This window comes from Sturnus vulgaris, chromosome 24 (genome assembly GCF_052056855.1).
Source record: "Sturnus vulgaris isolate bStuVul1 chromosome 24, bStuVul1.hap1, whole genome shotgun sequence".
NCBI lineage: Eukaryota > Metazoa > Chordata > Aves > Passeriformes > Sturnidae > Sturnus > Sturnus vulgaris.
In genome coordinates, this window is record NC_142266.1 from 7,441,287 (window position 1) to 7,453,897 (window position 12,611).

Here is a 12,611-nt window from a genome sequence, read left to right on the forward strand (position 1 = left end):
ACAATCCTTGGACAGGGGATAATTACTGGAGCCCTTGGCTTTTTGTCCCACTGGAGGCGACCTCTTTGTTTCCCCTCCTCTCCCCTCATTCGTCCCACCTCTCAATGGAATTTGGTGTCCCATTCCTGTTTATTTGCTCTTCCCGGAGGATGGGTTGGAAGCCTGGACACCTCAGGAGCAGGCAATGAGGTTGAACAGACACTGAGCACATCCCACTGCAGGGCTGGGGCTGGTGACAAACTGGAACAGAAAGGGGCAAGAAGCTTCACTGGGGCTGGTTTGCCATGGGAGAGTGCAAGAGGGCTTTGCAGGACACCCCCCCCAATATCCCTTGCACCCCTCACCCACGGTGGATGGTGGATCAGGGGGTGACAGACCCTCGACCCTTTTACTGAGCCAGGAGTCGGGCTCAGTAAAACTTAGGTCTGTGCCTAACCAGGGCCAGCCCAAGTCCTCCTCTAACCCGCTGTTACTGGAGTGCTGAGGGGGACTGGGGTACAGGAAGAGCCATCGCAAGCCTTGGGTGAACGGCTACGCTTGAAAGATTCCACCCCTCTGGCACCGGCAAGCAGGGGAGCCCACGGTTTGGGGTGTCCTCCTCCAGTTTGGGAGGATCCAGCATCTGACGAGCTCCCGGGACATCTCCCTCGGATACAGGGCTCTGGCAGACAGAGGGTTAAAAGGCTGCAGCCCAGGCAGGACTGGAGCAGGAGGGATTTGGGATGAGAGCCTCTCAGCAGACAGGCAGCCCCTGATCCTCCTCCTTTCCCCCCCCGCTGCCCCGAGGCGTCCCTGCGGTCCCTTGGCTGGTGTGGCCCTGCCACCTCCTGGCTGGCCTGGGGACTGCGCGGGAGTGGGGCGCGGAGGGGCTGCAAATCGCCCAGGGACATCTCCTTACTTGCTGTGGGACACTCATCCCTATGGGGGATGGGGACTCTGTGCCCCTCCCCCAGCTCACCTGGCCCGGGGCTCTCCTCCTCCTCCTTCTCTTCCTCCACATCACCAGCTATCTTCAGACGTCACTGAGTACGTCCGGGTATCACTTGGTACCAATGAACATCAGGTACCACCAGCCATCACTGGGTACCACCAGGTATCACTTGGGTACCACTTCCCACCACCATATGTCACAGGACATCGCCTGGTAACACCAGCCATCACTTTGCCACCACCACTGGTGGCATCCCCAGGTCACAGCATGACAAGTAACACATGGAGAAGGGACCTTACATGGACATAGCTCCCCCAGGATCTTGCTCTGCAGACCCCAAATCGAGGTGCACAAGCCTATCCAGCCCCAAGATCAATAGGGAGCTGGCCCCCAACCCTGGTGGGGCTTTTCCCACACTCCTGGTTGAAGGGACTCTAGCTGAAGCAAAGGCTCATCCCAGCCAGATTTGGGCTGGAAATCACCAATGTGAGTGAGACCAATTCTCACTCCCACTCCAGTCGAAGCTTCATCTCAACCCTCTTCTCCACAAGTGCCTGCAGAGCAGGCTGGCCAGATAAAAAGCCCCAAAACAGGCCATTTTACTCTGAAAACAGAAGGAAAACCAGCTCAGCTCCTCCCTCTTCATAAACCATTCCAGCATATTGCTTCTTAGAAGAAAACAGCCCTTTATAACTCCAAAATTTTATTTTATTTCAACTCTTCCTAGGCAGAAAACATCAAGTGCCAAAAGTTTTTCTAGACCAAAACATATTCTCACCCACACCATCTCTTGCAGGAGCACCAACAACCAAGAAAGGACAACTTAAATACACCTATTGACAAATCCAACCCCCCCCAGCCCCACACCAAAGGAGGGACTCAGATAAATACAGTGCAATAATTACAGATATTTCACAAGGAATGGCACAATTAAAAGTCCTATCCTACCCCAAGGCCCAGGGAACCCCAAGCCCCTCTCTGCAGGTCATCGCCTCCTTCAGGCACACCTCTTCCTAGTATATTCCAGTTTTGATACTCCCAGCACCAGTAGCTCCGAGAGGCCAGAGGGAGCTGGTACAGACTGGGGCAGAGGGCTGAAGCCCCTCAGGGAATATGGCTCCATGTCTTGGCCTGAGATTTGCCAGAATCATGTGAGCTTCATCCTTCCCTCACCCAAAGGTGACTTCAGTTTTGCTGCCTCAATGTTTTTTTAAGGATATTCCAGCCGTGGTGGAGAAAATGCCACTGGAAATGACCTGTTGTGACCATGAAGAACCACTAATTTAACTGAGGAGCAGATGGAGTGACCCCAAAACATGACACAGCCCATTCTGGGCAGAGCTTTTTCTGCCACCCTAACTCACCTGGCACACCCAAAGGCACTTCCAGTCCACCAGCATCTGCAGAGTGGTGGGGGGTTATGGTGGGAATCACAGTGCCCCATGGATTCATGTGGGGATGTTGAGATGGGTCCTGGATGGATCTCAGAGCACTCCCAGTGCCCGGTGAGGTGATAACCAACCCAGGAGAGTGCAGAGAAGCCACACTGGGTGAGTAACACAAGTCCCACTCTCCCCCCTATCCTCAGAAGACCCAGCGCTCCCCAACATATCCCAGTCTCTCCAGTCAGCCCACACAGATCGCATGTGCTCAGGATGCAAGTGGCCAGGGGAGATAAAGGCAATGGGGACTAGGGGGACACTCAGTGCTTCAGCAGGTCCCCCAGGTCATATGTCTCAAAGAGGTCTGTGACTCCCTCGCCCTCAAGCCCCCAGAGATAGTCATCCTGTTCCAGGGGGGGCGAGAAGGTGACAAAGGGTTCCAAGTCCAGATGGGAGGGGGTGCAGGGCAGCTGGTCCTCTGTTTGCTGCAGAAGGTGGGCAGGGGAGCCCAGGAGCCCAGGTTCCATCTCCAGCAGCGAGCTGGGTCCTCCCTGGATGGGGAGAGGCAGAGATGGGGGTGAGAGAGCAGTTCCTGTGCCCCCCCAGCTCTGGGAGATGGAGTGAGGTGGCTGTGTGGCTGATGGGGAGCTGTTCAGCAGGGAAAGGGATACGGGGTGGTCCTGTGGGGAGGTGGCAGCAGAGGGGACAGGGTGGTCCTTGGTGGGGCTTTCCTCCGTGATCTCCTCTGGGCAAAGGTACACCTCGATGGGGCCATTGGTGCTCTTCAGGTGCAGCTGGAAGTTCTCCTGGGAGGACAGAGTAAGGCTTAGGGGGATACCCAGAAGGTCACCCATATCCCACTCCACTACCCCCAACCCATGATGGATCCAGCTGGGGCATTGCAACTCTTGAAGGACCAGCTCAGGGTCAAACAGCCCCATGGAGACACCCCAAAACGACCCAGTGTCATGCTGGGCTGTGTCCTTAGGACTCTCCAGAGGGTCCCACTGAATGTGGCACGGATCCAGCAGCACCCACACACACCTGGCTGAAGTCTGGCACCTCCAGCTGTGTCTCAGGAGGAGCCTTCACGGCAATCACTGTCTGCTCCTGGAAGCTGCTGATGGCACGGAGGTCCTGGTAGGTGACATATGCCAGCGTGGACAGGGATGAGGTATAGGAAAAGGAGGGGCTGCAAGCAGGACATCAACCCTTGCATCCCTCCAAACACCCTCCAAGCCCAGGGGAATCCAACTGGAGGAGAAGGGGCTCAGAGGGGTTCCCAAGACCCTGCCCTCCCTCCCATCTCCCTCAGCAAGGATATCTCTGGTTGGTCTCATTGTCAGCCAGCTGCTGGATCTGCAGAGCACAGTCCTGCATGAACTGGTCCAGCATCCTCTCTGCCCTAGCCAGTTCAGCCAGTTCCCCACGCAGCACTTGTTGCTTCGTCACCATTGCTGCATCCTCAAAGATCCCTGTCCCCCTGCCAATGGAGATGGCATCTGAGTGATGGCACAGCACACCCTATGTGTCCTCAAGTTATGTGTCCCCCACCCTGTCCCATTTTCAGATGCCCAGCATCCCTTACATCCACTGGATGTGGTTCTTGGATTTCTTGCGGATGAGCTGGATGCCCTCCAGTACGTTGGTGATGTCGTAGATGCGACGTTTCTGGACCTCCAGCACTTCAGCAGCCCGGTTCAGATCCACAACACCATCGGGAGACTCGTTCAGCAAACGGATGAATTTTTTGGTGAGCAGCCCCAGTGAGGTGTCGTAGCGAGTCTTCTCCCCGGGAGACTTGGGGGCTTTGGGGAAACAAGAGATGCCCCCATCCTCTCCTTAGTTTGGGACGTGGGATGGAGGTGACATGGGGCTAGACAGGAGAGACCACGTTTTCCTTTCTTTAGTGGTATATGTGGGACTGAGGTAACATAGGATTGGAGACAAGAGACTTTCCCAATCCTCTCCTTAGGCAGGTCCATGGGACGGATGTATCACTGGGCTGACCCCTTCCCCCCCCACCCATTCTCTCCTTAATGTGGGATGTGGGCTGGAGGTGACATGAGGTAATGCTAGAGGGGACATGGTTCTAAGAGGGAAGAGAAGTGGGGTTTGCTCCTCCCAGCTTCCCCTGCCCCATCTCACCCCGCCCACATCACTTACTCCTGGGGCTGGGGACCTGTGCCAGTGTCCAGCCCTTCCCCTTGGGCGTGCGAAATTCGGGGCCCTCCAGGTCCAGCTTCCTCTTGGCCTGGAGCACGAGAGAAAACCCTGCATTTTTGTCAAGCCAAACACCCCTCTGAGTTCCCCAGGCCCCCTAGGGCGATCAGCCACCCACATCCTGGGGTGGGGGAATCCTGCAAGAGGCTCATCCAGTTGCAATACTCCTTTTGGGAAGGAGCACAGCAGAACTTTCTCACAGCAGTATGAGAAGCCACTGGGAGAACTGGACAGAGAGGAGATGAGGGGTCCCATCATGCCCCATGGCTTCCTGCACACCCTGGAAGTCACAGGGAACCCAATGGGATTTCCTCTCACCCCCAGCTCTTGGCAGGGCTCCACAGGCTGACTCCTGGGAATGCAGCAGCTCCAAAGCCAGATCTTCACCCTCCTTCCCTGCCAGCTGGCCCACTGGGGTGCAGGATTTCACTTCCCTCCTCCCAAGTGGGTCACGGTTGAGGCAGCCGAGGGCACCCAGCTGCCACCAGCACACCTGGGACCAGCTGGGTTCAGCCCCCTCGTGACCCCTGAGTGCTCTGGACACATGTACCCAGCTGGAGGGAAACTGGGGAAAGGGGGGTAGGCTGGGTTCTGGGAGGGGAGACAAACATCCCTGCACCTGCTGTCCCCTCACCAGGGCAATCAGCTCCTTGAAATCCCCCCTAAGGAACCCCAAGCAGCGCTTGGGCAGAAGGGACCCAGGGAAAAGTGCAGCAGAGTAAATTCACAGGAGAACTGGAGGATGTCACCAACGCAAACAAATCCCCCAGGACTCCTCCACACTCACAAATATGCACAGGGTGATTTGGGGGGAAACACTTCGGCTCAGCAGTAGAAAGCAGCCTCCACAGCCCCATCCCGACCTTCCCCCAATACCTGCTCCCAGGCCGGGCTGTCCCACAGGGTCCTCCCCAGCACATGCCGCAAGGCACCCAGGTCCCTGTGCTGGCTCCGACGGCTGCTCCTTTGGGAGCACAACGCACTTTGCAGGGAAGGGTTGGGCGCCTCGGCCTCATTCCCACCAGAGGGGGCTGGCGGGGAGGCGCCAGGGGCTGTTTTCCACCCCTCCAGGGAACCAGGTTGGTCGCAAGCTCCTGTGGGAATCTGTTCCCTCCCGCGCTTCCCCGATCAGGTTTTTCCCAGTGAACTTGCCTCCAACCCCAGCCTCGTGCCCCTGGATCTGCCCCGGAGCTGCCGGCACTACAACGGTTAATGCCGAATGCATGGGAAACACCTGCCTCAGATAAGACCCCATCCATCTGCCAGTACGGGAGGGCGGACATCACCCTGTTCCCCCCTCCCTCTCGGTATCCCTTGCTTCTCCGGCATGCATGGCCATGGCCAACGTGTGTTCCCATCACTGTTGGGGAGGTCAGCTGCACCCCACCTCCGCCAGGCAATGGGGAAACTGAGGCACGGAGCAACCCACAGCAGGTCCTGGTGTTTCCAGACATCTCCAAATCCCCCGAATCTCCCCTCCGCATGTGCAGGAGGGGATAAAGGAGGAGCCTTGCTTCCCCAGGTGCAGTTTTGGGGGTGGGGGCTTGGTGGGTTCAGATAGCAGCAGGACCCCACCAGCAAGGGACAATGGACAAGGGGCTCCCTCCTGTGACACAGCTGCCATCCCCCAAGCTGGGCAGGATTAGGCACACAACAGCTGAGTGGGGCACAGTGAAGGGCTCCCAGCACCCCACCAGCACTAAGAGGAGGGGTGAGATGAACCAGAGTAGGTAGGGGAGCAGGGACCAAACCCAAAGACCTCCCCAAGACATGGCAGGACCACCCCATGCCACTTGCCAGCCCCCAGCCATAACTTCCCCAGGATGTGAGAACACACCATGTGCACCCCAAAATGATGGTGGGAGTGGGAAATCAGGCTTGACCCTAAAATTTCGGGGGTATGTAAGGCAGTGAGGGGGCAGGCTGGGCCCCCTACCCCTACTCTGCCTGCCAAGCAGCCCTGAGCCCAGCCCTGGCGCTAGAAGCTACACCCTGCACCCAGCCCAAGCATCAGAGCATCCCTCAGCCCCCCCGCAGGGGGCTCCTCCTGCCAACCTTCCCTTTCAACAGCATCCGCTGCCTTCTCCGGGCTTGCCCGGGCTCTGCCCGGCCCTTTATGGAGCTCCTCCCAGTTCCCCCTTTTATCAGCCCCACCGCCCCCACGGGGGCGTGGGAACGCAGTGCCTGGGGTTGGGCACTCGGAGCTGGCAGGGAGGCAAGGGGCACCTCAGGATCCTACTGCTTGGGCTGCTGGGTCAGACCCCCAGAGGTGCTGTCCCCACTGCCTTGGGGTGGCTGAGGGCTAGTAGGGCACAAGATGCAGACAGCGGAATGGAGGCTGGTCCCAGATTTGAGGGACAGTGAGATCACCCTGCACTGGGGAGGAAGGCAGTATCCTCACCTCAGGTACTGCTCCCTACTCTGGGGTGCAGCCAACACCTGCATCCCCTCCAATAGCCCCATCCCGGGAGATGTTCCCCGGTAGAGAGGAGCTGGTGGCTTTAAAAGCCATAGCTAAAAACGCCCCTCCAAGGGCAGCAGCAAAATCACCACTTCCTCACCCATCCCTCCCCTCAAAATACCCTCTTTTGCTCATGCAGAAAACCCTTTGATCAGGTTGGGATTATGTCACCCCTGTAGAATCTGGGGTGCTCCTGAGCAGGTTCTCCCACAACCCAGCACGCACAGGGGCTGCCACTCTTGGGTGCTCTGTGCAGGGAGGGCTCAGCCCTGCCAGCTCCTACAGAACCACAGTGGACTCTGGACGGCCTTGCTCAGGCTGGGGAGCTGGGATTCTACGTCAGAAACACCCCTCTCTCCAGTGCTCTTGCATAGCCCTAAGCGCCTTATAGTGACTCCAGAGCCCCTATAGAGACCAGAGATGGGCAAACACTGACGACGGGATTGGCGTGGGCTAAAGCCGCTCCAAAATACACATTTACCCTAGAGGAAAACACATTCAATTGCTCCAGAACCCTCAAATCGGAGAGTATGGTAAATTTAGGGCTTTTTCGGACGATGAGAGACAACCTATCCTGCTTTCCCGCGGGGTGATAGGCTCCTCCATGTGATCCCAGATCACTCATGTGGCACAAAGCCGGTGGGAGCGGCTGCAATTGCCCTGCTTGGGAATTGGGAGGAAACGGTTGTATCTGATTGCCTCGGCTCTGCACACAAAGGTTGTGCCATAAACAGGGTGTGTGCGGCAGGAACCCCAGCTGTCAGGACTGTGAGTGCCATACCGGGGCTGGAAATAGTATCTTCAGCACAGCGAATGGGATAATGGCAGCGGGAAATGAGATGGGGACTGGGGGCAACGCCTCTCGCAAGCCACTAAGGGGGACAGAGGAGTACACCATGTCCCCAGTTGTTACATGAGCTTCCCAGACCCTGTTGAAGGGACAGCTGTGCGCAGCAGCACCCGGAACATCTGCTTATGTGGGTGATGATGATGATGGTGGTGGTGATGACAAAGAGGCCGTTAGCCCAAATCTCTTGATCCCAGGTGTCAAGGAACAGCACTTCATGTCCCCAAGAATCACACAAGCTCGCCCCCCTCACCCCCCTTGCTGGCCAAATTTAGGGGACAGCGGCAGGAAGGAGTACCCTGAGCCCTGGAGTGGGTATGATGACGATGACAAAGGGACCATTAGTCCAAAAGGAGCTCTGCACATCCACAGAAACGGTACTGGGAGTCTGTGGGGTGTTTTTAGGGAGGGGGCAGCAATGATGGTGTCTTCTTAAACAACCCTAACCCCCGGCAGTGCAGGATGTCTCACGCGGTTAGGAGACAAAGAAGCCGGAGAGGAGACAGGTGGTCCCGAAGTCCCCCAGGATGGGGACTCAAAAAGGCCGCATCCAGCCCCCCAGCCATGGCACAAAGGGGGAAGCAAAGACACTCCCTCTCCCCTCGCCGCGGCAATGTCCCCAGCTGGCACCAAGCATCAGGGATTGGGAAAAGGGTGGTGGGGGGGGGGGGAATAAATAAATAAATCAAGCTTTGGGAAAACTCAATTGGTGTTAGCAGGATCTGGGATTCCTCCCAGGACCGAGGAGAACAGAGGCTCACAGTGAGGGCTGGATGTGTGCCCAGGCTGGAGCAGGCAGGAATTAAATGCCAGCTGCCAGCGGGGCCGACAGGCCGGGGTCTCGGAGGGGGCCCTCCGGGAGCAGAGACGGGCTGGGCAGAGCCTCCTGTGCACCCTGACAATGGGCACGGGGCCAGCATCCGACTTGTGCCTCACTTTCCTTGTTTAGGGGTAGCTTTGTAGCTTAGTGTTGGGCTTTGTAAACACAGTCGTGACCCCACAGCTTGGCAGCAGGGATATGGGACAGCAAAACCCCTACAAAACTCCCAGCATCAGGGTCTGAGCTAAAAAGCCTTGGAGTGATCCATGGAGGATGAAACACCCCCCCTCAAAAAAAACAGTCATTGTTAGCCCCGTTGTAACCACGGGCAGAAACCAGGCTTGGAAAGTGATGCCATAGCACCCGTGTCCCCCCAAGTCCTCGGGTGATGGGTCACCCCGGGGGTCACAGCTCCAAAGTGGAGAGAGCCAGTCGGCAGGACTTGGTGCTCCCTACCCAGAGCAGGCAGGGTAGTGAATGTACCCATTCCTCATTGCCCCACCATATAAAGGGCTTCTCAAAGGGCCTGGGATTGCTGACCGGGTATTGAGGCTCAACCTGGACTTTTTGCAAAGCTGGAGAGAGAAAAAGAGGCCGAAAAAGGCCAAGAAGCGGAAGCCAGAGCCACGGGCACGCAGGGGTGAGGGGAAGTTGAGAAACATCTGAACCATTTCACTGCGACTTCTGATTTCAGACCTCACCCTCCCCCACTCCCAGAAAGACGCATTAGAGGGTGCAGACTCCAATATAAGCTGCAAAATTTGGAAGGGAGGGGGCTGTACATGCTGGGGTCACCCACCCCCTGCTCCCCACCCAGCACCATCCCCAGCCTCCCGTGCCCCCGAAACGATGCCCGAGGAAGAGACTGGATGCAGACATCTTACCGGCAGCCGTCCCGCCGAGGCTGAACAGAGGGTCCTGAGCTCGGGGCCTTGGGGGGTGTCACAGAGACACTCGCTCCGGGAAGGGGGCCCGCTGATAGCCGCTGGTGTGTAGACCTGGGTGAAACAGCCTGTGGATAACGGGGGGCTGCCCAGGCTGGAAGCCCCCGGATCACAGGAGCCCATCACTGACATGACCTTCTTCGGGTGGTGGTGGGGAGGGGGGGGCAGGAGGGCGGTACCCCCCCTCTCCGGGGCGGGGGACACTCCTCTGGGGAGCCGCAGCATTGCAAAGTCCTTTCCGAAAAGCCCGGCCCGGGGAAGGGGGCAAGAGCACCCCACTATTCCGTAGCCGGGAGAGGGTCACAATCTCAGCCGTGGCATTTTGGGGAAGAGGAGAGCCGTTCCGGCGGGAGATGCCACTGGCCGGTCCTCAGATTCCCCCCGAAAAACCTGCAGAGAAGAACGCGGCTGTGATGCCACCAAAACCGGCCGAAAATTCGCCTTTGGCCCCAAAAATCAGCCGCACTGGGGCCGTATGGGGCCGGGGCGGCTGGAGCGCGGCCCCGCCTGGGCCGGGACCCCCGCGCCCGGCTCCGCTCCCGCCCGATCGCGCCCGGCCCCGAGCGCTCCTTTTCTTTTTTTTTTTTTTTTTTTTTTCCGGTTTTTTTTTTTTAAGCGCCAAAATCCGTGCCGCGAAATTCAGATTTCCCGCGGAAAATGCCGCGTGCTGATTGGCTGTCGCCGCCGCGGCCCCGCCCCCTCGCTGCGGCCGGAGCTGCCGCGCCGGGAGAGGCCTTAAAGCGGCCGCGCGGCAGGCGGGGTCATTTTTGCAAATAAGGGGGGGACCTTCCTGACACCACCTGCTGGGGGTAGAGGCGCCTGTTTTGGGGCTGGAGGGCATTTGGGTTCGGGATTGGGACTAGGATACATTTTCTGTTACTTATTTATTTTTTAGAAGATACCGCTCCCCATCAATCTGGTGGCGTCCAGCCCGGGGCTGCGACCCTCCAGCCCCCTCATTCCACATTCCTCATCGTCCTCTCATCTCTATCAAGCCCCAGTCCTCATCTTCCCATCCTCATCCTACCCTTCCCATCGATCCTGCATTCCTATCCCCAGTTAAAGCAACCCAGGGTAAAGGAGAGGGAGCCGCATCTATTTAAAACAAAAATTTTTGCCTCCACCAGCTAGAGGCTGTCTGGCACCTCCTTACCCTGCAGACATAGGACAGTGCTGTTGCAGGAGGTCAGGGATCTAAGGGGTTGGCATGAGGAGATTTGACCCCTGGTTCACTTGGAGTGCACCACATCTTTCTGGCAAAGTAGAGGGAGAAAAAGGGGCATGAAGGGTACTCAAGCTGGTCTATAGGGTATTTCAGAGTGCAGCAGTAACAGGAATCACCGAGGCAATGACAAAGCGCTGAGTGAGGGCAACTCTCACCCTTACTGGCATCAGTAAAAGGCCACCACAGCCACTGAGACAAACCAGGGTTTAATCCTGCTGAGGCCACCAAGCCACAGGAGTTGGTTCCTCTTTGTCCCTTAGTTCCTCTCCATCACCTTGATTGTCTCTATCCCCTGGTTCCTCTCCATTCCCTGATTCTTCTCCATCACCTGGTTGCCTCCATCTATTCACTTTTCCCCATTGTTCTTCTCTCCATCATTCTACTCTCCAGGAAGAGCCAACTCCATGCCCAGGTCTGGGATAAGGATAATCTCAGATAATGAAAAGAAGTCTCCTGGAATACAGACAGATGGATACACATGCTGGGCATGGCCTCTGCTGTGGACAAGGAAGGACACCAGACTTCCAGACTCCAACTCAGCTGGGAGGGACACCCAGAAACGTGCCAGGAGCCTCGGGTCCAGGATAGACATTTACCTCCCACTGTGCGAGACTTTGGGTCAGAACAAAAGGCCTGGCAGCAGCAATGCCACCCCAGCTGGGCAGTGCAGCCCCTGTGTCAGGAGCATGGCTGAGCTTGGCAAATCAATCCACCCAGACCTTCTTTTTCCCCTGTGTGGGAAGAAGGCAACTGCTGTCTCCATCCCAGTGCACAAAGACAAGGCCATGCCCGGCAGGGTGGATAAATTTGTGTCAATTGCCTGCCTTGGGTTTGCTCTAGCGGGTGACCCTTGGGATAAGGACATGGGGTATGGGCAGGGCCTGGCAGCTTGTGTCCTCAACTCCTCCAGTTTGGACAAAGCAGAGGTGACATCCCCACATGTTGTTAGTGTGACCTCACTGGGGTAAGAGCTGACCCAGAAGATGGGAGAACTTGTTGACCCTCACCCCCTCAGGTGTGCTGAGGGACAGCTGAAGGAGGAGTCAAGGGCATCTTTCTCACTACCTAATATTTGTTCAGTAAGCCTTTTCCAGCCTTTCCAGCCATGGCTTTCCACCGACAAAGTCCTCTTCCATACCAAAAGACACAGATCTGTATGTTCCTGTGACACCAAGGTGTCCAGAAGGGTGGCCCATGCACCAGCTTCCACTCTGCAAGCCAGAGGAGTTTGGATTGGAAAGGACCTTAGATACCATCTCATTCCATTATATTGCAGAAGTCTGAGATGACCTTGTGGGTGGCCTGAAGCATCCCAGCTAGCTGCTTGATCAGCTTCCTCACCCTGGGGCAAGGCAAGAGATCCCATCACTGTGCTAGCCATGGTGGGGGTTAGGAGCCAGGAGACCCCTCCTACTTTCTCCCCTGGGAATCTCAGCAGGGACTGAACTGCACCCCAAGAGCAGGGAGCTGATGGCAAAGAACAAGCAATGATGTTGCTTTTCCCAGTGCAGATTCAGCACATGAAATGTACACCACATCTGGGTGACCACATCTCTGCCCAGACCAAGACAGCACCATCAGAGGCTTATGGGTTCAGCCCCCGCACCTTCGCTTACCTCAGAATCTGGAAAATCTTTTGGATATTCAGCTTGGAGATGAGGGACCTCATCGGGATGCAGAGCACATGGAGGAGGTTAACTATAACCCAGAAGCAAAGGGCTGAAGCTGGGCTGTGAATCTCAAAGGAGACCCCATCCCCTAATGTTCCTCCCCAAGGA

At 57.0% G+C, this 12,611-nt stretch overlaps 1 protein-coding gene across 1 annotated transcript; it reads right to left on the reverse strand.

Moving 5' to 3' along the window:
• Positions 1-1,617: 1,617 nt before the first annotated feature.
• On the reverse strand, positions 1,618-10,144 carry E2F2 (E2F transcription factor 2). Its single transcript, XM_088178129.1, has 6 exons — positions 9,549-10,144; positions 4,480-4,567; positions 3,902-4,121; positions 3,638-3,796; positions 3,358-3,472; positions 1,618-3,119 (listed from the first exon to the last, which is right to left on the reverse strand). Exons 1-6 carry the CDS (start codon positions 9,831-9,833, stop codon positions 2,634-2,636), a joined length of 1,353 nt encoding a protein of 450 aa, XP_088034255.1. The 5' UTR covers positions 9,834-10,144; the 3' UTR covers positions 1,618-2,633.
• Positions 10,145-12,611: the final 2,467 nt, after the last annotated feature.

Coding starts and splice junctions, on each gene's coding strand:
- E2F2 (XM_088178129.1), bottom strand. CDS start 9,833: ATGCTGCGGCTCCCCAGAGGAGTGTCCCCCGCCCCGGAGAGGGGGGGT. Junction 3,797..3,901: donor AAGAACCACATCCAGTGGAT/GTAAGGGATGCT, acceptor CTCCATTGGCAG/GGGGACAGGGATCTTTGAGG. Junction 3,120..3,357: donor AGGTGCCAGACTTCAGCCAG/GTGTGTGTGGGT, acceptor CTGTCCTCCCAG/GAGAACTTCCAGCTGCACCT.